At 42.8% G+C, this 25,824-nt stretch overlaps 2 protein-coding genes across 2 annotated transcripts in view; one reads left to right on the top strand and one right to left on the bottom strand.

The window, feature by feature from the left end:
- Positions 1-2,065, bottom strand: part of ERH (ERH mRNA splicing and mitosis factor) — a 63,441-nt gene extending 61,376 nt beyond the window's left edge. The window contains exon 1 of the mRNA XM_029598800.1: positions 1,909-2,065. Within this exon, the coding sequence (XP_029454660.1) occupies positions 1,909-1,986 (78 nt within the window). The 5' untranslated portion in view covers positions 1,987-2,065. The remainder of the gene's footprint in view (positions 1-1,908) is intronic.
- Positions 2,066-2,100: 35 nt separating this feature from the next.
- The window catches only part of SLC39A9 (solute carrier family 39 member 9), a 117,074-nt gene continuing 93,350 nt past the window's right edge, over positions 2,101-25,824 (top strand). Inside the window, exon 1 of the mRNA XM_029598798.1 lies at positions 2,101-2,522. Coding sequence (XP_029454658.1) covers positions 2,427-2,522 — 96 coding nt within the window. The 5' untranslated portion in view covers positions 2,101-2,426. The remainder of the gene's footprint in view (positions 2,523-25,824) is intronic.

Below are 25,824 nucleotides of genomic sequence, written 5' to 3'. Positions count from 1 at the left end.
GTATATTACTTATTCAAAAAATTGTAGTAATTTGTATTTATATATAAATATATACATTTTTTTCAATAAAAGATTTTGCAATCTATCACGCCATGTACATCACCTTGGTCAGACATTCTTTAAAGCTGATTCATACATTTTAAATTAAATTTTGTTCCAGGACCAATTTGGCTACTGGAACTGTACATTAAACAACACAGGCACGGTGCTGCCGGGTGTGCAAACTGTACAATTGCACAGGGTGGTATTGGGAGCAGGGAGAGGCCCGAGCTGCTGCCGGTGGACCCGATCCCTCCCGCTGCAGAAGAAGCAGGAGGCCTGTGGTACCACTGGACCCGATTCCACCAGCGGCAGAAGAAGCAAGATACCTGTGCTGTCGCTGGTGGAACCGATCCCACTGGCAGAGGAAGAAGTAAGAGGCCATAACAGAAGAGGAAGCCCATCCGGCAGCTCCTCCTCATGTGCTAGCAACGTGAGTGTTGAATTACCTTAGGGCCAGCATATGAAGAGGAGCGGCAGAACGCCTGCTTGCCACAAAGAAGGTGGTACAGGCTGGCAGTAGAATGACCTGTAGACCCTGCCTGCCTGGTCTGCATGTGTGTGAGTGAATTGTAGCCTGTGTGTGTCTGTGCGCATGTGTGTGTGTGAGAGAGAGAGAATGGGGGCTGCAGGTAGATCCCAACCAAAGAAGAGCTGGAGATGCCTGAGGGTTTGTCTGAGAGGGAGCTCTATGTGTATGAGCTTGTGTGTATATAAGAAAGAGAACGTTTGTGCATCCCACTCCCACTAATCCATGACAATCTCAGGGTGACTGGAAATCAAACGTTCCCAGGTTTGGAGAGCATGAATTTTTAAAATCCTTCTTAGTTTTAGTTTTCAGGTGTTATTTGAAGTGTCTGCTGTTATGAAATATTTTATTAGGTTTTGGGACTTTTAAAAAAATGGTATACGAGTTTTTAATTATTTGATTTTTTATTCATAAGCTTTGTTTTTTGTTTTTTTTTTTAAATAGTTTGTTTTTAGTATTATGTATTTATTGTATTTCTTGATTTTATTGTTTGATGTTTGAGAAATGGCGATGGTTCTTTCAATGTAGCACTGGCTTCTTGTGGTTTCTAGTTCAGTTTTTGTCTGCATGTTTGTATTTCTACTTTATAGTTCTATTCTGTTTGGTGAGGATCAGTTTATGTTCTGCATGTGTGACTGAGGTGAGGCATTTTCCTAATAGGAAGTGTATTTGTGCTTTCAGACGGTCAAGCCCATATCCATCACAAATCACAATAGGCCTAATACCTAGGTGTTCCAGGTGACTTTTTTGGAGGGATTTCTGGTTGGCATCACAGCAGTGCATGTAAATATGTGATCTTTTTACCTCAGAATACTGTACTTTTACATTTTTCATGTAAAATATAAATGCATAACTCTTAACTGTGTGTATAGAATGGGGCGGGGGACAATGTGCAAGACTATAAGATTCACCTAAGCCACCTAATACCCTTCTGGCAGCCATGGGTTGAGGGGAGGGGGGCTTTCTTTTGGTGGGCCCAGAACAGAGTGAGAATGAATGGGGCGCAGCAAAAAAAGCCAGCACCGGCCCTATTAATACACAAATTCTAATGAAACTTTTTGAGGCAGACGCAGATTGAAAAATGAACATACTTTGACAATTGGGAGGTATGCATTTCACAAACACAGTCTGAATACGATTACCCATCCACTACAGCATTTATATTAAGTCTGACAAATACTTTAATTTCTAAATAATTAATAGGCGTGGTAGTCGGAATGACATTTAGATAGTATCAGGATTTTGCTAGAGAACCAATTATTTTGACAGTGAACCCATATGCAGTAAAAAGCGACAAAAGTTCGAAATACTGGACACCTCGACCAAATCATAAAACTCACATGAACAAAAACGTCAGCCATTCTAGCACGCTGCCGGAGCGGCAGCTTGGGAGGAGGCAAGAAACTAGCACAGTGCATAGCGACTGTTTGCCCTTATCAAAGATGAGCTCGGAATAGCCTCTGGTTCCTGGGGTTTCTTCAAAGTGACGACATCAGCTAGCATGCGTGACCAGGAAGTAGTCGCTTTCCAGAGGCGGAAGTGGATCCGAGTAGCCACTGTGCACCTATGGCAGCAGCTGCTGCTGCTGCTCCCGGGAAGGTTTTTCGCTCTGGGAGGCTGAAGTAAAATGGAGCCTGGGGGGAGCTGCTGGTGAGAGGGATATCGTTCCGCGCTGAGCTTCGGCTGTCGCTGTGTGCAGAGCGAGAGGTCTGGGACCCAGATTCTAACCTCTCTTGAACGGGGCTCCTTCAGCTCGCGGTTTGGAAGGGGAGCCTCGAGTGCGTGCCCTGTGGCTGAAGGACGGGCTTGTCATCCTCTCGTCTCCTCTTCTTCTGTGCATTGTTAAGAGAAGATAACCATGGATGACTTCAGCTCCATCAGCCTCCTCTCCCTTGCTATGCTGGTTGGATGTTACGTGGCAGGGACCATCCCCTTGGCTGTTAACTTCTCAGAGGTAAGTTGGGAGCAGAAGCCTGGTAGAGTTGTGTAACTAGTATGATTAGTAAGCGGTAATCGAGAAAATATCAACTTGCCTGTTTTTTTAGATTTTATTTATTTAGATACTCATATAATGACCTAAACAGGGCACTGTACAACAAATTATATCTAAAATCCAAAATGTAATTACTCACCTACATACACGTACAATATGCCCAGCCCGGAAAACTTAACGCTAAAGGCCATGTGTACAAAGCTTAATTCCAGTGGTATTCACTTCCGGTCCTCGAGGACTGCTAACAGGTTGCGTTTTGTGGCTATCCCTAATGAATATGCATGCAATAGATTTGCATGCACATTCTCGTGGTATGCAAATCTATCTCATGCATATTCATTAGGGATAATTTCAAAATATGCCATTTTTGCAGCCCTTAAGGACTGGAAGTGAATATCACTTCCATAGATGGGGGCGAGGAAATATTGTTTAGTGCATCTGACTCTTTTTAGTAAGGTAGACAATGGAAGATAAAGTGACTTGTCACATGTATCAGTGGAAGAAGAAGGTTATCCCTGTTAAAGAGGAACTGCTGATGTCCAGGAGAAGACAGTGGCATAAGTAGGGATCCATTGTGTTAATTCCGAAGTGAGGTTTATGTTTTGATTTTGCTGTAGTTTGGTAGTAATCATGGTAGGAGATAGGGCAGGAATAATGCAAAATTATTATACTACCAAATTTTCTTTCTGCATCATGACTGTTGCATTTTGTTGTGTTGGAGTAGTCTAGTGGTTAGAACTAGGGGTTCAAATTTCACTAACACTTTTTGTGACTTTGGGCAAGTTACTTCAACCTCCATTATCTCAGGTACAAACTTAGAGTATATTTACTAAGCTGCAGTAGGAGTTTAAGGCACAAAAAGCTGTGTTTATTGTAGTGATGATATGTGATACTTTCCCCTAAAAAATACATTTATATGAGCTGCTTTGCATGAATAACATTTACAAAAGTTACCCCTGTACCATCTAGCCGTTATTTATTAGTTACGCCACTTTTTGTCTGAATCCTCTTCCCCTGGGTATTTTAGTACCCTTTTTCCCATGTTACCTTCCTCGTTCATATTAGCTTCTCCTATTATTCCATTTTACCCCTCCTCACCCCCTTGTTCTTTGGTTCCTCTATCGTTCCCTTGTTTCCCCTACCCTTGTTCTCTGTAATATGTTACGTTATCTGTAAACTGATATGATGTACCCACGAATACCTGTATAGAAAAGTTCTTAAATAAATAAAAAGTATGCAAAGCAGCTCAAACATATCTAATTTCACACACACAAAATAATGCAACTTGCATGAAATATCACAAGCCGTGTTATTTTCTGGAAAGTTAGCTACAACTCCTACAACTTACTCCAGGAGCATTTGGACATACTGATGCTCCTGGCATTAAATTTAAAGTACCCCCTTCCCAATGTGTAAAACTCCTCTCCCCCTCAGGTCAGTCTAGACCCATGCTCACCAACCCCTGAAACTTGTAGAGATGGCACAGCAGGGGGGGAAAGTAATATAAAATAGAATATACTATCATGTGGTGATCCACCCCTTTCCTAAACCCCTTCTCTTAAAAAAAAAAAAAAAAAAAAAAAAAAAAAAAAAAAAGTTACCACCCAATCGAAGTCTACCCCTGTCCTCCAGTTCTAGTAGCCCCTTCCTACCCACCCTAACCCAACTCCCCTTGGCCATACCTGGTGGTCTAGGGCAGTGGTTCTAAACCTTTTTTTGGCCGGGACACACCTGACAGATGGTTCTCACATGCGTGACACACTGAACATGTGACCATCATGGGGCTAAATGTAAACATGTACTCTGCATCCACAGGAATCCCCTCAACCCCCAGCAATGAGTGCAGAGCAGATCTAGAGCATTACCCTGTACAACTCGCCATACAAAAAAGATATTCTGGTTCTAATGACATCTCAGTAAAAGCAAAACAAACTTCCTTTACTACCAGGCACAATAGACTTCCTTCTGAAAAGACAGTAATTTACCACTAATGCATATCCTATTGAGAAAACCCAACAAATAAGATTGATACAAATGCCTACATGCTAGTAAAATACCTCACCTGGGTCACACATCCAGAGCTGACCTTCACCAAGTACAGAAAAACCACAAATCCATAATATATCGGGCTTGGTAGTGTGTCCGTCAGTGCTCGCACATGTTCCCCAGCCCGCCGATAGATTGGGAAAGAGCCTTCTCCATAGCTAGCACCTACCTCTGGAACTCCCTCCCCCCCTCCCTCCGAATAGAGCCGTCACTCAACAAATTAAAAAAAGGAGTCAAAACTTGGCTCTTCAAGCAGGCATACCCCGACTCATTTACTGCGTAGACCTCTCCTAAATGGACCTTTTCTAAGACTTTCCACTGCCAGCCCTTTCCCTGCGCCCCTACCCCTTTCCATTAGTGCCTCTTACCCTCCCCCCCGGGAATTTTTCTACGCACTTTGTAACCCCTGCTTTTGCACGCAATGCTAAAGATAAAGCTGTATAGTTTGTACAAAGTTTACTTTTCTCTTTATACCTTTTTTCTACCCTACCTATCAGTTCTTTCATGTTATTATATATAACCATATAATGTTTTATTTTCTTATATATAACCATATAATGTTTAACCTATGATATGTTACTCTGTTCATTGTACTTTCCTCCTTTTCAGTTCAATGTAAGCCGGCATGATGTGCCTTACGAATGTCTGCAAAGAAAAGCCTATAAATAAATAAAATAAATAAATAAATTGCGCTATAATATATCGGACTTGGTAGTGTGTCCATCAGTGCTCACACATGTTCCCTTGGAGGCTCAAACACGCCGTACAGCGGCCATGTCACAACACCAGCTACAAGAGGTACTCCTGGGGGAATTCAGCGCTACTGCGGAATGCAGAATTTACACAGAATTCCTCCTTCCCGCAGTTTTCCTCACCTCGCCGATTTCCTCCCTCGCCAGAAAACTATTCAAAACTGGAAGGACAGTGGCCATTGCGGGACAGGCAGAGAATAGCAGAGGAGACCCTGGCATGCCACGAACGGAGCTCGTCCCGTGGCACACACTCCGTTCGCAGCAAAGATGAAGGCCCGGTGCACTGTTCGCAGCAAAAAGGGAAGGCTCCCTTGTGCTGCGATTGGCGTACCTGGGCCTTCATCTTCGCCGCAAACGGAGCGTGTGCCGTGGGATGCGCTCCATTCGCAGCATTCCGGGGTCTCCGCTGCTATTTTCTGCTCAAGGCAAAAATGGAAGGCACCTGTGTGCCACGAACGGCGTGCCGGGCCTTCATCTTTGCAACGAACGGCGCAGGTCCCGCAGCATGCCGGTGAGAGAGAATGTGTGTCGGGGAGGGGAGGGTGAGAGAGAGCAGGAGGGTGTGATAGAGAATGTGTGTGAGAGAGGGGGGGTGACAAAGAGCATGATTGGTAAGAGGGGGATGGGGAGGGTGTGGGAGAGAGCATGGGAGGTAAGAGAGGGTGGATGCTTGAGTGTGGGTTTCAGAGAGAGGGAGCCTATATGAGGGGAGGGGGATGCTGGTGAGAGAGAATGTGTGTTGGGGAGTGCGAGAGACAGCTTGGTTGGTAAGAGGGGAGTGCGGGGGATGCTTGAGTGTGGGTTTCAGAGAGGGAGCCTATATGAGGGGATGTGTGTGTGTGCGCAAGAGAGTGAGGAAATTGTATGAGGGTGTGTGTATGTGGAAGGGCCACTCTTACAGTGAATTTCTAGGGAAATTCTGCAACTTTAATAACTTTTTTCTTTAATAATTTAAAATGTAATTACTTAAGAGCATATGTGCCAATAAAAAGGCTCGCTGCCTGGGCGTAGAACAGGTACAGTTGTTAGTTATAAATATGGAGACGGAAACTGGAATGGAAAACCAAAAAAGCCACTCTGTATGTAGTGCGAACCTGGAGAAATGGAAAGAGAAATATAGCATCTAACAGTCTCAGGATCTGCAGTAATGCACACAAACTAACCTGCACAAAGTTATACCTGTATTATGGAACACACTCAAACAGTAACAACCCTAGCTAAGAAATACAACTATTAAACCAGGCCCTAAACACTAATACATTTCGTATTGGGAAAACAGAATAAGCCAAGCTGCTATAGAGCCCCACACAGAAATAATTGTAAAGCTATACTAAAAATGTTACAAAACAGCTGTTGAACAGAATAATATCCAACAATTAAAAACTCATAAAAAAATTATTAAAACCTGTCCAAATATCAATAAAATATTTCAATACAGCAGACATCGCATAATACCCAATAATTAAAATGGCAGTCAATCAAGAAAAATACATTTAAAAGCCACCTTACTTACCCTCTCCAGCATCTCTCCTACTCCTTTCCCTTCCAGGCCAATAGCGCTCACCAGAAGCAGCAAGGGCTGCTGAAGCTCTGTTCTCACAGTCCTCTTCCTTAGTGCACACACACACTCACACTCACACACACACTCTCTCTCGGTCTCTCTCACACCAGTCATCTCCCTGACCAGTCTCTCTCTCAATCAAACTCATGCTCTCTTATATACAAGCTCTCAGTCACACACAAATGCTCTCACCCAGGCTACCTCTCACACCCACACACACAAGCTCTCACCCAGGCATCCATTCACACCCACAGACACAAGCTCTCACCCAGGCTCTCACTCACACCCACACACACAAGCTCTCACCCATGCAACCATTCACACCCACAGACACAAGCTCTCACCCAGGCTCTCACTCACACTCACAAACTCTCACCTTTTTCCTTCACTGCAGGGATGGGCTCCAATTCTGCCGCAGTTTTACTCCGGCAGGCCTTCTTTTTTCGCCGCCATGGAGATGGGCTCCCGCGGTGGCCTTGCTTGTTGGGGTCGGGTTTTCCTCTTCACTGCCACAGGGATGAGCTTCCGTGGCGGCCTTGCTTCGTCGGGGTTCGACACTGCCATTTCTCCCACCCCACCCCCGGGCTATGCGATGCCTGCCTGCCTCACAGGCCAATCAAAGGCTTCCTCCCTTCTTCCTACTCCCACTGGCAGGTAGAAGGGAGGAAGCTTCCGATTGGCCTGCGTGGGGTCAGGCAGAATGAAGGAGGCTTCCCATTGGGCAGTGGGGGTAGGAAGCAAGGAGGCTTCCAATTGGCCCGCGGGGGCTGAAAAAAGGGAGAAGGAAAGTACAACGGGGCAGAGGGACACTGGGAGATGTGACACACCTGCTGGTGTTTGGCGACACACCGGTTGAGAATCGCTGGTCTGGGGTATCCATGGTAGTCTAGTTGGGCCTGGAGTGCTGGGCTGGCTGCTGCCATTTTCCCCCCACAGAGGCAAAAGCTGGTCATGCCATTTTGGAAAATAGCAGTGGCTGGCCCAGAGCTTAGGGTAGGACTAACTAGATTACCAGGATTCCCACTTGGCTACCAGGCATACTCTAGACTACCAGGGGCTGGGCCAGGTACAGGGCTATTGAACCTTGGGGGGAGGGGATACTTTTTTGAAAGGGAAGGTCTTTGGGAAGGGGGCAGGATGTTATTTTTTCTTACTTTTCCTCTTGTTGGGCCACCCTACAGGCAGTGTGGTCTAGCTAAATCCCCAAGGGAGAACTTTACACACTGTCTTTCAGGCTATCATGGCTCTTTAAGAAGGTAGCAACTGCAGGTGAAGGGGACTGCCATTTGTGATTTGTTTTTCCCTTTCCCCACTGTATTTTACCAAGGAAGAGAGAAATACTGTAGGATCGACCCTGTGGTGTTTTTCTGCAGCCTGCAGTATTTTTCTCCTGCAATACAATTCTGTGGCATAGTAAATGACCCCCTTAGATTGAGCCCTCTGGGGGACACTATTGTACCTGAATGTAATCTGCTCTGAAGTGGCTGACCAGTCTTGAAAAGCAGAATATAAATAAATAAGTCATTACAGCATTTTGATGTTTGATTTTAACCTAGATTCTTGTTTACTCTGGCATTTCAGGAACTTCTGTTTGAAACTTACTTTCAAGCTTTGACAAACCTAGAAGACCAACCACAACAATGCTTTATAATTAACAGCTTTAGCAATGAAAAGTAAAATCCTTATATTTCAAAACTTTTGTGAACTTATTCCTGTGATATTTTACTTTGTGTTTTTTATTTTCCTGAGGGAGAGATCACAGTGGCACTGTATCTCAGTGTTAACTAATAGTGTGTATAGATCCTCTCCTTGGGAGCTACTGACTTTCATTTCATATTTATCCCTGCCTTTATCAAAGATTCAAGGCAGACATTCAATATAACTCCTAACCTCCTCTCTCACCAACTTAGTGGAATCAAATATACTTCACTTTTCTATTAAACAATGTTTGTTTTTAAATATTATTACAAAACTAAGGAATTATATCTGTTTGTATCAAAGTTGTTTATCCCCTTAGAGCTTCATATCATGACCCCTTCCAGCTAAAAATGGAGTATTGATTCTTTTGAATTAGTTGTCATGTCTCTTGTCTTTTTTTCTAAGTTATACAGATTTACCGACCTACTTCACTAAACCTTTTTTCATGTTAACTCTGTCTACCATCAGAGCTTGCTTGTCAAATAACAAGCTTTCTTTAAACTTCAAGAAAAATGAGCTTCTTGTTATTTACCATTTATCTGAATGCTTTATTCCTTCCCCTCTTCCCACTGACAACATTGATCTGCCTATTTCCTCACAAGTCTTGGTGTCTGGATTGACACCAGACTATCTTTTCAACAATAAATCAAAGTGGTTATCTAATCAGGGTTTTTTAAATTAAGAGTCCTTCATTGCTCAAAACCCCTCCTAAATCCCTCAGATTTCCACACAGTTGTGCAAGCACTGATATTCTCTTTGCTTGACCACTGTAATTTAGTATTTTTGGGATAATCCATCTATTCTTTAAAAGCATTACAACTATTGCAAAATTTGGCAGCTCACCTCATTACCGGCAAAAGCATGAGAGCACATCCCGTGTTGCGGGACCTACAGTGGCTACTGTACAAAATTGTAATTATGTTACACAACCTCTTAAAATTTGAGTCCTTTTCTGGGGCGAATGTCTTCTTGAGAATTTCTGTCCCGATCCATACTCTCCGTTCTGCCCATTGGGGCTTACTGGAAGCTCTCCTACAACATGGTATGTTTAGATGAAACATGTGAAAGAGCATTTTCTGTTGCTGCTCCAGAATTAAGGCTCTTGACATGTCCAAAGCAGTTCAAGTCTTCTTTAAGGACTTATTTAGACTGACACATGAGTAGTGTTACAAACCTTTTGAGCTGTGGCAGTATTTCATGTCCTTATGGGTAATTTTACAAACTTTTTTGAGCTACGACTGTGTGCTGCATGCTTAGGCAGATAGATAGTCTGATACTCTGTGTTTATTGATTTTATATTTTGTTATAGTATTTTATTTTTGTTTTATCTATTTATTATGAATGTTACATTGTAAATCGCCTAGGACTTAGTGCATTAGGTGATTCATACATTTTAATAAAGATAAAGTGGGCAAAAGCTTCAGAAAATCGGCTCTAAGTCTCGCCTGACGGGGCTTATGATGTAGACTCTTTTATTTTGGTAGCTATGCGCTGGAATGTTTCTCTTCTTGCTATCCTTCTGGAGACTTGAACCCAAAATCAGACACGGTACTCTAGATCAGGTCTTGCCACTGATGTGTGGAGAGGTATCGCCACCACTTTTTTTTTTTCTTGCTATTATATTTCTGCATATGCTCACCCAGAATCCTTCTAGTTTTATCCACTGTCTTAGGTAAAACATGCTGACACACAAAGTAACATAATGATGATAAACTTCTGTAAGACTAAGTTAGAGGTACATAGCACAGGCACTGAGTGTCTAAAATGTGGTCAGTATTGTACTTTAAAGAAAATAGTAATGCAAAGTGGGACCTTGAAGGAATGATTTATATCATTTCAAAGAGAGAATTCTGTAGAGCAGAGCTTTCCAAAGTGTGTGTCGCGACACTTTAGTGTGTCGCCTGCAGTGTGCCGGTGTGTCGCGCAAGCCCGGTACACGTGACACACCGGCAAGTGGGAGCCAATGCGGCCGCCGGTGGACCTCATCCCACTGGCGGCTGAGTAGTAAAGTATCGCTGTGCTGTGTGCCGGAGATGCACAGCAGGAAGATCGGCGGGGCCGTGGTGGAGCTTACGTCACCACGGCCCGAAGAAAAATGTCACGCAGGTGCTCCTCCTCCTTCCTGCCCACGCGGCCCCGGAAGAAAAATGTTGCCGGAGCCGCGCGGCCAGAAAGCAGGAAGAGCAGGTGCTCCTCCTCCTTCCTGCCCGCGCGGCTCCGGAAGAAAAATGTTGCCGGAGCCGCGCGGGCGGAAAGCAGGAAGAGCAGGTGCTCCGCCTCCTTCCTGCCCGCGCGGCCCCGGAAGAAAAATGTTGCCGGAGCCGTACGGGCAGGAAGGAGGTGGAGCATCAGCCACGTGCAGAAGAGGAGCAGCGTTGTTGCAGCGGGCGAGAAGAGGAGGAGGCCAGGTAGCAGGGTCTCCACCGCGGATCGGCCCGAGAAGATCAGAGTCGCCACGATCGGCCGGAGAAGATCAGGGCCGCTGCAGAGCCCATCCTGCAGCAACCCGTGAAGAGGAAGCCCAGAGGTAAGAGAGAGGCTGAGGGCCCGATGAGTTGTGTGCGTGTATGAGGTGAGTTGAGAGATTGGGTGCCTGTATGAGGTGAGTTGAGAAATTGGGTGCCTGTATGAGGTGAGTTGAGAGATTGGGTGTGGGAGTGAGGACCTGAATGTTTGCAGAGACAGCATGTGAGAGTGTGTGTGTGTGTATGTGTGTGTGAAAAAGACAGCATGTGGGAGTGAGAGCCTGTGCTTGAGCACGACAGCATGTGGGAGTGAGAGAGAGCCTGGGTGTGTGAGAGTCAGACAGCATGTGCAAGAGAGAGACTTGTGTATGAATGATTGTATGAGAGAGAGCATGTGACAGTGAGAGCCTGTGCTTGAGCAAGACAGCATGTGGGAGTGAGAGAGAGCCTGGGTGTGTGAGAGTGACTTGTGTATGAATGATTGTATGAGAGAGAGCATGTGACAGTGAGAGCCTGTGCTTGAGCAAGACAGCATGTGGGAGTGAGAGAGAGCCTGGGTGTGTGAGAGTCAGACAGCATGTGCAAGAGAGAGACTGTATGAATGATTGTATGAGAGAGAGCATGTGAGAGCCTGTGTGTGTGTGTGTGAGAGAGAGAAAGCATGTGAGAATGAGAACCTGACTGAATGTATGAGGGAGGAAGATAGATGGAGAGAAAAGAAATAGAAAAAAAAGACAATATGAAAGGAATTGGCAAAAAAATAAGAAAGGGGAGGTGGAACAAAAAAAGCCTGTGACCAACCATTTAGAAAACTAAGATCAGACAGCAAAGGTAAAAAAAAAAGAAATAAATTACTTTTTACTGATTGGCACATGTAATCTTTGGTAATGTGCAAGAGTAGCACTTTCTCCATGCGGATCTCACAATGTACGAGATCAACATGGAGGAAGTGGAAGCCCACGGGGCCTGCACAGAGGAGGCAGCAGAATGGGCTTCAGTGCCAATAGCAGCAATCAGCGCCTCCCAAATAGCCATGTGGCAGCAGTGACAGTGGCAGCAGAGGAATGAGAGAGGCTCCGAGGTTGCTGGCAAAAGAAAGAGAGGGGGTCTGCCTTTAGTGTGTGCATGTGTATGAATGGGAGTCTGCCTGGGGGTGTATGTGTGTGAATGCATGGGTGCCTGCCTGAGGGTGTGTCAGTGCATGAGAATGTATGGGTGTCTTCCTGGGGTTTGTATATGTGAGAATAGATGCCGGCCTGTGTGTAGTGTATGTGTGTGTGAGAATGAATGTGTGCATGCCTGGGGGATGGTGAGGGAGTGGTGTGAAAATGAATGGGAGCCTGCCTGGGGGTCAGTTTCAGTGTGTGAGAATGACTGGGAGCTTGCCTAGGTGTGTGTGTTTGTGTGAGAATGATTGGGAACTTGCCTGGGTGTGTGTGTTTGTGTGAGAATGATTGGGAACTTGCCTGGGTGTGTGTGTATGTGAGGGAGCCAGAGCGAGTGTGTATGAGAAAATCCAGGGGAGTAAGAGTTTGTGTGTGGAGGGGGAGAGAGTGTCTTAGAGCCTGAGAGTGTGTCAGTGTCTGTGAGAGCGAGAGGTTATGGTGGGTATAAGAGCATGAATGTGTATATATGTGACAGTGTATGTGTGAGAGAGAATGGACATGTGAGTCTGTGTGAGAGAGGATAACCTCCTAATCCTGGACAATTTCAGGGTGACTGGAAATCAAGAGCTCCCATGTATGGACAGCAGAGGCTTTTTAAAATCCTTATTAGTTTTAATTATTGGGTGTTATTTGATATATGTGCTGTTTTGAAATATTTTATTGGTGTTTGGGAAATTGTAAAAAATGTATATGATTTTAATTAATAGAAATTCTATTTATCAGTAGTTTTAAAATATTATTTTATTAGTATGGTTTTACTATTATAACTGATGCTTTGTTTTTTGATTTTATTTGTTTTATGAGGAATGGTGGTTCTGTTTTTCCATTGTTAATACACAGAGTCTGGCTTCTTGGGGTTTCCATTTCAGTTTTTGTTTAATTTGTGCTCCTTTATTTTGTATTCTGTATTTGGTGTGGGTTTGTCTCTGCTCTGTGTGTGTGTGACCATGATGAGAGATTCTGCTAGCATAGGGATCTATAGCAATCGGGCTTGTTTTGTTTCCTCAGTAGGTGGTGTATTGGTATTCTAGGACCCAGTGTAATATTTACCTTTGCGTTTTCACAGGTAGGGGTATTGTTGTTTGAGTCCTTGGTGTTATTACTGTTATGTTACAATGGGATTGCAGTATAGATTTTGAGTGTCTTTTTTGCGAGGTTTTATTTTAGTTCACAATGTGCCTGGCAGAGGAAGGTGTTTGTGCTGCTGTTACTGTGAGGTGACACCAGCATTTGAAAATATCTTTTACTATGATGAGCTGTAAGGGAAACATCCAAGCTCCATTGTTTGGGGGAATTTCAGTGGATGCACAGAGTTACAGAACTGGAGGTGCAGGATTTATATTGACATTCTGTCCCTTCCTATAAATTCCAGACTTCACTCTCATAGCCAAATAGAATTAGTTGAATGAGGCTATCAAATAATTATATAGTGTAAAACTGGCCAGCTTTTTAAAATTATGCAGAAGACCCTTTGGACTTTCTTATTAACACCAAATATTCAAATCTGTGTTCATCCCATCAAGCTCATATATCTCATTAAAGAGGTAAATTGAATAACACAATAACTTTGTTTTATTATTGTTATTCATAAATTAGAACAATAACATTAATCTTGGAATATTATATAGTTTTAATATAAATGAAAGGTTTTCACAAGATAGGTTGTGTTGTGAAACATTTTATTATGTATATATTTAAGGAAACATACGTAAATTGTCGAAATACATTTCATTCGTTTAACCTTTATCCTCCGGTTTGCTAGTAGACTGAATTACTGTGTCCCGAAATTATGTTTGTCTAAAAAGTGTGTCACCAACATGAAAAGTTTGGAAAGCTCTGCTGTAGAGGGTTCAAATCCCACTGACATTCCTTGTGACCTTGGGAAAGTCACTTCACCCTCCATTGTCTCAGGTACAAACTTAGGGCCTGATTTACTAAGGGTTTTTTTTCCCCATTCTGTGTTTATGGAGAAAAAGGCAGAGTAAATCAGGCCCTTAGATTGTAAGCCTTCTGGGGACAGGGAAATACCTTTGGTACCTGAATGGAACAGGCATTAAGAACATAAGTGGTTATACAAATATGAGGTAGATTGCAAATAAATAGATAGGAATTTGGACACATTAGGTAGGAGTAAGGCAGTGGGTGCATTGGGTATAAATTGCATATGTATTAATTTTAAGCAATATATGGAACTCTGTTTCTGGTGACTGTGAATGCTGATTCTGCAGCATCACCACCCTAGTTAACGGGTTGGACATTTATGGTCAAATAAAATGTAATGTGGAATCAAAGTGTAGGATGATTATTACACCTAGTCGACTGAAATGCCTTCTCTTTACATAGTAGATGAAGGCAAGTAAGTACAATTGCCCCAACTCAGCTCCTAGCCAGAGCAACTTGACTGCTTGTAGGACATCACTCCTTATTCAAGTCAGTTTTTGTTTTCTTTTTGTTTGATTCTCTACCAACCCGGGTAGATGAATATACAAATTCACATACTTTATTCAACACTCAGGCTTTCCCATCACCATCGTCTTACCACCAAACGTTTTAATAAATCTGCACAATTACCAAAACTAGCAAGACTGTTGCTTTAATATCTGACCACCTATGGCTTTGCTGAATGGCTCCTGGACACCACCAACTTGCCAGTATCAATCTGCTATTCCCACCCAGCCATCTTGTGTCCTGCAGTATCACTAGCTCATGATTCCTTTATCTGTTTTCTCCTTAGCACTTCTCCACTAGCCTCTGGAGGGAGTGAAGGGTGGGTGGTTTTTAATTCTGCAACTTCCTAACCTTGTTCCTACCACTCTTTATATATCTGTCTTATTCATGCTTGAATTCTGTCAAGATTTTGTTTGCCACTACCTTTGCCTTTTACTGGCAACCAAAATCGTGTCTGGTTTGTATTATCCTAGCTCACATGCTTTGCATTCTTTATCTTGATTATTAATTTCTTTGTTTAGCTCTCACCTTTTCATTGGTAGCTCAAGGTGAGTTACTTTATGGAATCTGCCTTTGACATACCTTTAGAAAAAGGTAGAATATCAATTGCTTATAAAGAAATACTGGCTGGTTTAAGAATGCACGTGAGGTGGTTTCTAGAAGGAATGACAGTCAATGCCTCTCAGCCAGTGTACTGTCATTACAGTAGCTGGGCTATTTATTCATTTCTCCTCTTTCACTTGCCTTCTGACCAGTGCCCTCATTCCTCCTGAAGGTAATGTCTCCTTTCCACCTGAATTAGGTAGTGTTGCCAGCAAAATTTAGTAGGAAGAAATATAAAGGGAAGGACAACAGCCTACACTTTCTGAATGTATGCCAGATAATATTAAGGTACTTAAAGGTAACAAATTCTTTCAAAAACTCGGACAGGTTATTCATGATGTTTAAGGGAAGGCAAAAGGAAGAGGCATCCTCCAAGGCCACAATCACCAGATGGATTAAAGAAGCAATCTTTTTGGCCTGCATACTCAATGGTAGGCAAGCATCAGTGGCGCTCCACGCGCACTCTACAAGGGTGCAGGTGTCGTCCTGGGCAGTGGCGTCATTGATCTCCCCAGGTGTGTGAATGTGAGGGGAGATTGTGAGGGAGCGTATATGAGTGTGAGATTGGAAGCTGGTGTATGTGTATGAGGGAGTGAGGGTGCATCTTTGTGAGAGAGGAAGCCTATGTGAGTATGAGAGAGCGAGGGATCCTGTGTGCAAGAGTGTGAGTGCGCGTGAGAGAGAGGGAACCTATGTCAGGGTGCATAAGGTGTGCATGCAAGAGACAGAGAAGGGAGCCTGGGAAGAGGGTACATGCCATGAGTGTATGTGTGAATATGAGGTGAGCTTGGTTGCTGGTGTATCTACATGAGGAAGTGAGGGTGCATGTTTGTTTGTGAGAGGGGGTGTGTGTGTCAAAAAAAAAAGAGGGAGCTTGTGTGAGAGGCCGGTATGTGAGAGAGGGAGGGACTGAGGGAGTGTGAGAGAGGGGTCAAACTCTGGGAGTGGAGGGCTGAGGATTGAAGATAGAGTGGAAGGGCTTGAGCCTAGAGGTGGAGGGGAGAGATAGTGGAGGAGTTAGGGCCTGAGAGAGCAAAGTGAAAGAGGTCTGGCCAAGGGAGTAGGAAGAGAGGGTGGAAGGGCATTCTTACAGTGTGCTTTTAGGGAAATTCTGCTCAAAATATTTAAAACTCTGCATCTTTGTATAATTTTTCTTTATTACATTTTAAATTACTTACTCAAAAACTGTGATTTATATTTTGTTATTTTGACCAATATAAAATATGCCAAATTTGCAGAATTTTAAATTTTTATGCACAGAATTCCCTCAGGAATACATGTTGGCATTCCTCTTTTCTGCCCTCTCTTAGTGGAACGATCAAGGGAACAGCCTGTAGCACTGGCATTCTTCCCCTCTATACAGATAAGGTTTGCTAGAGGCGCTTTTAAGACAGAATTAAGCTTGTGGTGTTGAAAATGACTGCAGCCTGTTTAAACAAAATGTGATTCTGCTTGGACAGTACCTTTTGGTTTCCTCATTGAGTGTTTCCTAGCCTCCATTCATGTTCCGACATGGAAGAACCTCAGGTTGACCTTGGCAATGTTAGGGGTGCTAGAACACTCCTCTGGCTGGGACAGTCTAGGGAATTAGCAGGATAAGAGGAGGAGATGACTGTGTCTTTTCAGAAAGGGGGTAATGTCTCAGTGGGGAGGCTGTTCAGGAGATAGGAGCTGGTGACCCTTAATTCCAGGATGTGACTCCTTCAGCTCTTGGAGGAGGAATTGGAGATGAACTGTAGGGGGATCCTATATTCTTGGGTACTCATAGGGCCTTTCCACCTCTCTGCTCCCTCCCCCAAGTTCTTCCTGCTACATCTGATTTGTTGGAGATGGAATCAACTCAGTGTAGGGACTCCTGATTCCAGCCTTAAGATGTCCAAGACTATGATGGATCTATATTCCCTTCCCAGGGAAATTCTTCCTAAATAAACAAGAAGTTGAGCATATCTAACGTAATACGTACCTTGATTTGAGATTAAGGGCATTTTACCCCACCCCAAGCATAGGGATAATTCGTAGTCCGGACCAAGGGAGGGGGGTCCATAAGTGGAATATAAATCCAATAAATAAATAATAAGGCTATTTCCTCCTCATCCTGCAGACCAGTCCAGACAAGTGGGATTTGTCCTCTTACCAGCAGAGGGCAAACTTTTTTGACCTGACGTTCCTCTTTATATAGCCTGGTCCAGCAGGGAAGATGTCAGTAATTCTCTGCCTCCAGCAGATGGTAGGTGAAGTCCAGGACAGCAGGAAAGGCTGAAGAAGCAGGCTCCTGGGGCAACCATCTCTCAAGATAGGACTAACTTTAAAGGGGCTACTGTGAAGGCCCGGTCAAAGGACTAAAGGCAATACAGACCAGGGAGACCTCTGACTCTACAGAATGCTAGACCACTAGGACAGGTGTAGCTCTTTCAAGGATGTAGGCACAGTGACACCGACAAGGACTCTAAGGCGTCCACAACAGGCAGAGATCCCCAATGACTGTGCCCAGGGCCACTCCTCAATCCCACCAGTAGGGGGCCGACTACAGCAATTTTAGGAGGAGTGGACCCGGAAAACAGGGGATCAATGGGTCTTAGAAGTAATCCGGTAGGGATACAAGTTAGAATTGAAAGCCCCAGTGAAAGAAGTGTTTGTTCAGTTCCCATGCAAGGAACACAAAAGGAGAGCAGAACAAGCAACAAAAGACAGATTATTGTACCTGCAAGGTATAATACCAGTCGCAGTACAGGAGAGAGGTAGAGGAAGTTATTCAATATACTTTGTCATCCTGAAGAAAGAGGAAATCTGTTGCCCAGTTCTGGACCTCCAAGTGGTGAACCAATCTCTGCATGTACCCCATTTCCATATGGAGATGTTGAAGACAGTAGCAATAACGGTAAGAAAGGGAGAGTTTCTGTCATCAATAGACTTATCAGTGGCTCACCTCTACATACCCATAAGGAAACAAAATCAGAAGTATCTTCACTTTGCAATATTAAGGAACCATTTTCAGTTCAAGGCACTATCATTTAGCCTGGCAATAGCTCCCAGAACATTCGCAAAAATAATGGTGGTGGTAGTAGTAGCAGCTGCCCTTCGCAGAGAAGGAATAAGGGTAAGCCTGTATTTGGACGACTGGTTGATAAGAACAGACTAGGAACAGCAGGGACACCACGCAATGACCAGCATTATGCGAACACTAGAGCTTAGGCTGGGTGGTGAACAGAGATGAGCTATTTAGAACCATCGCAACAGCTGATCCATTTGGTACAGGTTCAGGGAAAGTTTTCCTACCAGGAAAGAGAATCCTCAAATTGCAAACCCCAATAAGAGGTATGCTGGCCCCAGTCACCTTCAACTACCTACAACTCCTAGGTTTGATGAGAGCCACAAACACGGTGGTATCTTGGGTAAGAGCCCATTTATTTATTTAGATTTTTATATTCCACTTTTTAGCACTTCAAAGTGTACATCAAAGTGGATTGCATCCAGGTACTATAGGTATTTCCCTATCCCCGCAGGGCTTACAATCTAATTTTGTACCTAAGGCAACGGAGGATAAAGTGACTTGCCAAAGGTCATAAGGAGTGACATGGGATTTGAACTCTGGTTTCCCTGGGTTGTAGCTACTAGGCTACTCCTCCACTTATTAGCCAGATGATCATTACAAGTATGAGGTTGCCCAGTCTGAAGGTAACTGGCCTAATTCTGAACTTGGCTAAGGATTCTTATTCCTGGTTTAATAATTTTGGAGCGAATTTCTTTTTGACTGTATCAGGTTTTGGTTGTGATGCTGATTTGGAAACCAAAACATACAATTAATTACCTTAAGTTGTCATAGCTTTAATAATAGGATGCTGAAGGTAGCACCAGACCTTTATAGGAGAAATGAAGTCAGCTTTGTGCATTTTTCCCTCTGTCACCATCTGCTGGCAGGGCATAACCCTCTTCTCTGGATTGGTATGGCAGGACTAAAGAAAAGGGAATTAGAAGGTAAGTTTTTAAATTTCACTATAATGAGAAGTTTTAAAAACTTATATACATCCCACCAGATGTTCTTGGAGGCCAAAATAACAGGATTATCCTTCATTAGTTTTGCATTTATGTGCCTTACACATTCATTTATATTGAATGTTTTAAGTAATGCTTTTTCTATAACCATTTCAAAAGAATCCTCCCACCATGCCACTTGGGCTGGTTTGAAATGCCACATACAGTTTCAGAATTTGCAGTCTGTCTGTACTGACCACCTGCATCACGAGATCAGCACATCCGGCCCACAAATTTTAAAAATGTTTGCAGTGCCAGAGTTGGAGAAACAGGTGTGGAGCAGCATTCTGGGTGGGATGTTTCATGCCACTTGTTGCCAGTCCCATATCTTCATGAATTTAACTTGTGTGTTAATCTCGTTTGACAAACCATGCGTTTATTGTCCTTTGTAGAATGACTGCATTTAACCTAATATGTTCATTTACGACTGGCTGCTTGTACTAAAACCAGATCTACAGGTTCTTTCTAGAAAATACACGGATGAAACAGTTTGTCTCCTTTTTAACTTTCTCTTATCGAGCAGCAGCGACTGCAAATTTCAGTGGGACCAGGAAAGGTACAACAACTAATTAAGTGTACCTGCACCCTACAGGGTTCAGACTTAAGATGGGAATTGCTAAAAAGATTATGGATTTTCTGCAATATATTTAGTTATGCTTGGTCAGGTCAGATAATATGACACTAGGGGAATTACTTGTAGAAGATATACAGTATAGATTAATAGCATATCATGGGTATGGTTTGTTTTGGAAATGTGTGTTCTTCAGTTAGTATTGTTGACGTGTCAGAAAGTATTCAACTACAATTTCTGAGGTCTATATAATAAATTTTATTTACTCACATAGTAGAAACCCACGGTATTGTGGGATGCAGTTAGCTAATGGGATGCAAATCAAGCAGGAGTAAATTAAGCACACTAAATGGGAAAAAAAAAGAAACAATTCTTAAAAATGTGAGAGAACCTGAAAATCTTTACTAATGCTGAAAAGCGCTTTAAAAACAGGTGTAGGGGGAGGTAGGTGCTGGAAGTTGGAAGGCATGTGACCTTCATCACCTTGCATGCAAGACTGGTGCAGTGCAGAATAACATTGGCCACCAGAAAAGCAAGTTTACTCCAGGAGTTACATTTCCAGGGTAAGTTGTCTGGCATGAGCACCAGTCATAGGTTTTCTTGCTTTTCCTGAACAGTATACCGTTTGCACAGCATCAAAGTGCATATTGTTCAGCTGTTGGTATCCACCCTACTTTGATTTTACTTGCCGTACCTTCCCAACATTGCCTTGTATGCGTCAGGATGCACAGCACCAAACTTGCATGCAGTGCTATTTTGGCGAGACATGGCATGTAAAATCTAAGCCTAAGCTCTCTGGGGAAGGCACCCGCAGCTGAACAATACACCAGAGATTGGCTGCCTAGTGCGAGCATACTGTTCAGTTGTGGGTGCTTTTCCCACAGTGTTTCTGCTGAAAATGTAACCACTTGTGTCTGAGGTGGAGTAAGCTGACATTTCTGGTGGCTAGTGTTATTCTGTTGCTGTGTCCAGTATGATAGAAGCTGCTAGACACTTCCACATGAGCACAGCAATAGAATAGCTCACATTTTTGATGGCCATGCTAACATTTACTCAGACTCATACCCAGGAGTTAAATTCCCAGAATTAAAAAAAAATGTACTGTAAGAAGTCTGCCCTTTAGGGTACCTTCCTGTACAGCACTAATTTTAGCATGCATTTTTTGCATAAAAAAACCCTGTTAAATACCAAAATGAACTTACTGAAGGAAATGCATGCTAAAAGCAGGAATAAAAGCCAGTGCTGACAGCGTGTCTTGTTACATCAGCCCTATGTAGGCAATTATGAATTTTGGTGTAATAGTTACCGAATGAGGGTCAGAATGTAATTTGTGTGTGTGTGTGTGTGTCCCATGCCTGCCTGGACCACCTGCTCTAAGACTTCTTAACTTGTTCCATTTGGTCCAATGTACTGACCTCCCTCAGCTGAGGCTTGTCAACCTTAATAATCATTTCTTTTGTCTCCGAATGGAGAATGTCTAAAATCCATTTATAAACAAACAATTCTCTCACTCAATGCACAATTAAGCTCTGAAATTCATTGTCAAATGTGGTTAAGGCAGCTAGCTTAGCTGTGTTTAAAAAAAAAAAAAAAAAAAAAGGTTTGAACAAGTTCCTGGAGGAGAGAAGTCCATAAACTATTACTTAAATTGACTTAGAAAATAGCCGCTCCCTATTACCAGTATTAGTAGCATGGGATCTGTTTAATGTTTGGGCACTTGCCAGATACTTGTATCCCGGATTGGCCACTGTTGGAAACAGGATGCTGGGCTTGATGGATTCTCGATCTGGTCCAGTAAGGAAACTTCCTATGTTCCTCACACAGGCCCTGCTCAGTGTAACCTGTGCTTCTGAAAGTCCTTGGATTGAAGCTGGTCATAGTCTCCCCTTTGCCTTCTCATTTATAGCTATTTGTAAGGGCAGAACTACACTTGCTTTCTTTTATTCACTCCACCTGGGCTTGTAGGGCTAGAGTCTCTGCCCAAACATCTCTAAAAGGTTCTGCCTCCAGAGCCCTGTTTGTCTCCCAGCTGTTAGGCACCATGGGAGTTAGATTCTGCATCTTCCATTTTCCTCTGCTCTGGGGGTTTCTCTCTCTCTTGTGCTCCTGTCCTGTATTCTTGCTAGCTCACCTGTGTCTGCTAAGGTGATGTCTCCATCGCATCACAACTGGCATTCGAGAATTGATGGTTGATGGGCAATGGGTACCAGCCTGATGAGGAGGAGGCAGCAGAGCGGCAGCATGGGGCTTGCCATAAGACATCTACAATTGCTTTTCCCTAATGGAAGTTGCAAGGGATGTGAGCACTTTAGCCCATGTATAATGCAGTCAGTTTTGAAAGAGCAAGCATTGTTGCCTTTGGAAATTTAGGGAGTGCAAAGCAGATGCGCTGAAAGCACTTGTGTACATTTTCATTTGTTATTTATGCAGGTGGTGGAGGGTAAAATAGCCTGGTTATATTTGAGAATGTTGAGGGCTGTTTTACTCCCCTGACCTAAACACATACCTGGGAATGCCTTTTCTTTTTCCCACCTGGCTTAAAAGTATGTGTGCTGTGGAATCCCTTGTGTGCTTTTAGCTGGACAGAGGAGGCCAGACTTTAGGTAAGCAACTTTACCTGAGTAAATGGCTTTGACATTTGTCCTTGCAATCAATATTTTATGGGCAGTCTTTCTAGTATTTCGTGGGCTGTCTGCTTCACTGTATGGTTTGGTTTGGTTTTGACTGGTGGAGTGTACCAGTAGTAAAAGATCTCTGGGCACCTGTCGGCTGTTAGTGAAAGTCCTTTCCCATCACTTGCACCTCTCGACATGGACATATTTTCTCAGCAGTCCTGAATCATTCATGAAGTGAAGACTTCCCAGTTCAAGGCACAGGTGTTCATATTACAGTTTTTCCCACTAATTTATTTATCTCCGAAATAAAAATATGTGCAAAGATCAGGATTTTCAAAGGAATATGATCTGAAGCTTTTGTTCTTCTGTTTAACTTTCTGGTGGTGTATAAGGGCTACAAGTGAACTCATCAGAATTGATTTATAGTGTCTTTGGGGGGTTTTTTTTTGTTTTGGTTTTTTTTACTTTTCTCATCACTTCACTAATAACTCTCAGTAGTACTTAATAATGCTAAAAAGATGTCAAATATCAAACATACAATAAAGAAAACCCCATAATCACTTTGTCCATATTGATTATCTGTTATTTATCACATGTTCAATAGTCCCATATTTTATCATATTTAGACCTCTCTCCCAATAATCTAAACCTAAGTTTGTCAAGTTCAGCAATCTCCTTGGTTTGTCTGTGCCAAAATTCTAGGCAAGGATTACATTTCCAAACTGTCGCTATCGTAAATCGAGCAGCTAAAAGTAGCTGTTTGGGACCTGCTGAACCTTCCCAGCTTTCCAAAAGTCCCAATCTCAGTCCTTTAACTTGAGGAGAGTCTCTGATAGCTGTAGCTGATAGTTCAAAAGCGAGATCAAATAATAGAGGAAAGTGCGAGCAGCCTTGTCTGGTTCCTCTTAATATGCTAAAAATGAGAGAGAAGAACCTATCATAAGCAAGTGTGCTCTAGTTCTGGCATATAATGCTCTAATAAACAAAAAAAGGAAAAACCAAATACAAATTTAATGTGCTCACACCGCAAGATATTATAAACAAATTCTTTGAAAAAATTTTTATGATGAAAAATTATAATGCTCTAACCTAGGCAATAAGCCTCTCTGGAAAACCAAACTTCATCAAGACTTCGAACAAAAAAAGACCACCTTTGTGTGCTAGATGAGTTGAATAGCCTTCTGGTATTAGCTATGGACACTCGCCACTTAATAAAACCAGTTTGACCACTGTGAATCAGACACGGGATGATACCTTCCAGTCTAAGTGCCGTGGGCATGGAACGCCATGCCCACGGCACTACGTCTGGAAGCCAATTCACAAATGTTCAAGAAACAACTTAAGACCTGGTTGTTCCAACAAGCGTTTAGCTAACATCTGCCACTTCATACCCACCTTCTCCCCTTCACTTCCTCCGAGCCTCCTACCCTAGCTTCTTCAATAACACTTACCCTCCCCACCCCCTGCTCATTTCCTATCTCCCCATAGCTTCCAACCCAGGCATCCACAGTAACACTCTGCCTATGGTTCTAACTCCCCCCCCTCCTCAACGAACCAAGCCCCTTGCTTCCCCTCCAGGCCTCATCTTTCAGGCCACTATATTAACACATATTAGATGTAAACATCATTGATCCTTCTCGATTACCCAAGCCTCCTGGCTTCTCCAAACATTTATATGTATGCAGAAATATGTATGTTCAGAAATATGTTAGTCCTATGTAGCAGAGTATACTATGAACATTTGTTGATGTCCTTCCAAATCTTTATATGTATGTAGATAGTTGTTAATTCATGTAGCAGTATAAGCTAGTTAGCATTGAAAGTCATGTCGAAGCATAATGTAACTCACAGCAACAAGACATACTATCTTGCCTTGCTGTGATTGTTCCGAAGTGTTAACATCGACTTAGGTTGCAAGAACTGAATACTCGCAACACCATTAATGTTTGTTCCAAGATATGGATATTGATTTTATGTGGAAAAAAACTGTTAATAGTTCTTAACTTTGCACCTGCTGACTGGAGAACTGTTCATCATATTTTACTCACATGCCAAATAGCTGTTACTGAGGTGACTGCATATGTTACTGGTCATATATGGTGACCTATTATATACTGTTACACTTCCAAAATCATGTAAACCGAGGTGATGGTACCCCAACCAAACAACGGTATATAAAACAACATAAATAAATAAAGTTGCAACACTTTAGCCAAAATTTTTATATCTGAATTGATAAAGAAATGTCGATATAAACTAAAGAGATTGTTGCATTCTCTAAGTCTCCCGGCAGGGATCCATCCTGACCCAGCGAATTAAACAGATTTTGTAGAAAAGGAGCCAAATCTGACAAGAATGTTTGTTTGTTTTATAAAGCTCCATCTGAAAACCAACAGCCCCTGGACGTTTACCTGTACTGGGAAGGGCCATTATAGCAGATTGAATTTCAGGCAGGGTTATGGTATCAGATAGCTTTTCAGTATAGTTGAGGGGGATTGCCAATAGCTTCACAGAGGCCAGGAAGGACCTAATCTACTTTTTCAGACACAGCATAGAGGATGACAAAATGATCCACAAAATGATTTTTTTAGTATTTGAAAAAGTATGAACAATTGTACCCCTTTATTCCTAATGGATGCAATCACGATGTGAACTGTCTGCTTTTTAACTGCTCTAGCAAGAAAAACCCCAGCTTTATTACCATGTTCATAAAATTTCAACCTAGTGAACTTTAGGGCTCTCTCAATTTTATCCTCTTCCAACTATTTTAATTTGTCCCTCACATTTTCCAGAAAGTTTAACGTCTTAGCCGAACAGTCAGCTTTATGTTGACTTATGTTCTTTAATTTTAGCCTCAAGGACAACTTGTTTTGCCAGTCGTTGTTTATGTAAGCAACTGGCATGCTATAATCTCACCTCTAAGATATACCTTAAAGGAGTCCCAACACAATGTAGGGCCATAATCAAACTCTGGATTGTAACTATTAAATTCAACAACTGCTTCAGTTAACAGTTCCCAGAACCTAATGGCACCTACTAGAGAAGTATTTAGATGCCATGGCTGCACTCTAGGCTGGGATCCAGCAAAATCTCTAGTTACACCCATACAGGATGACAATCAGATAAGCCTCTAATTTACTCCTAATTAGAATTTCTCTCTGACCAACTATAGGAATCAGATTAGGAGAGCATAGAAAGAAATCTTTCTACTCTACAATTTATGTCTACAGGAATAATGAGGATGTTGATCTTCCAAACATCCGTTAAAATTTCCAATCATATTGGCACCTGATAAACATGGAACAG

Source organism: Rhinatrema bivittatum, chromosome 4 (assembly GCF_901001135.1).
Source record: "Rhinatrema bivittatum chromosome 4, aRhiBiv1.1, whole genome shotgun sequence".
NCBI classification, from domain to species: domain Eukaryota; kingdom Metazoa; phylum Chordata; class Amphibia; order Gymnophiona; family Rhinatrematidae; genus Rhinatrema; species Rhinatrema bivittatum.
The sequence above is the reverse complement of the archived record's forward strand: the minus strand, read 5'-3'. Positions and strand labels throughout refer to the sequence as shown.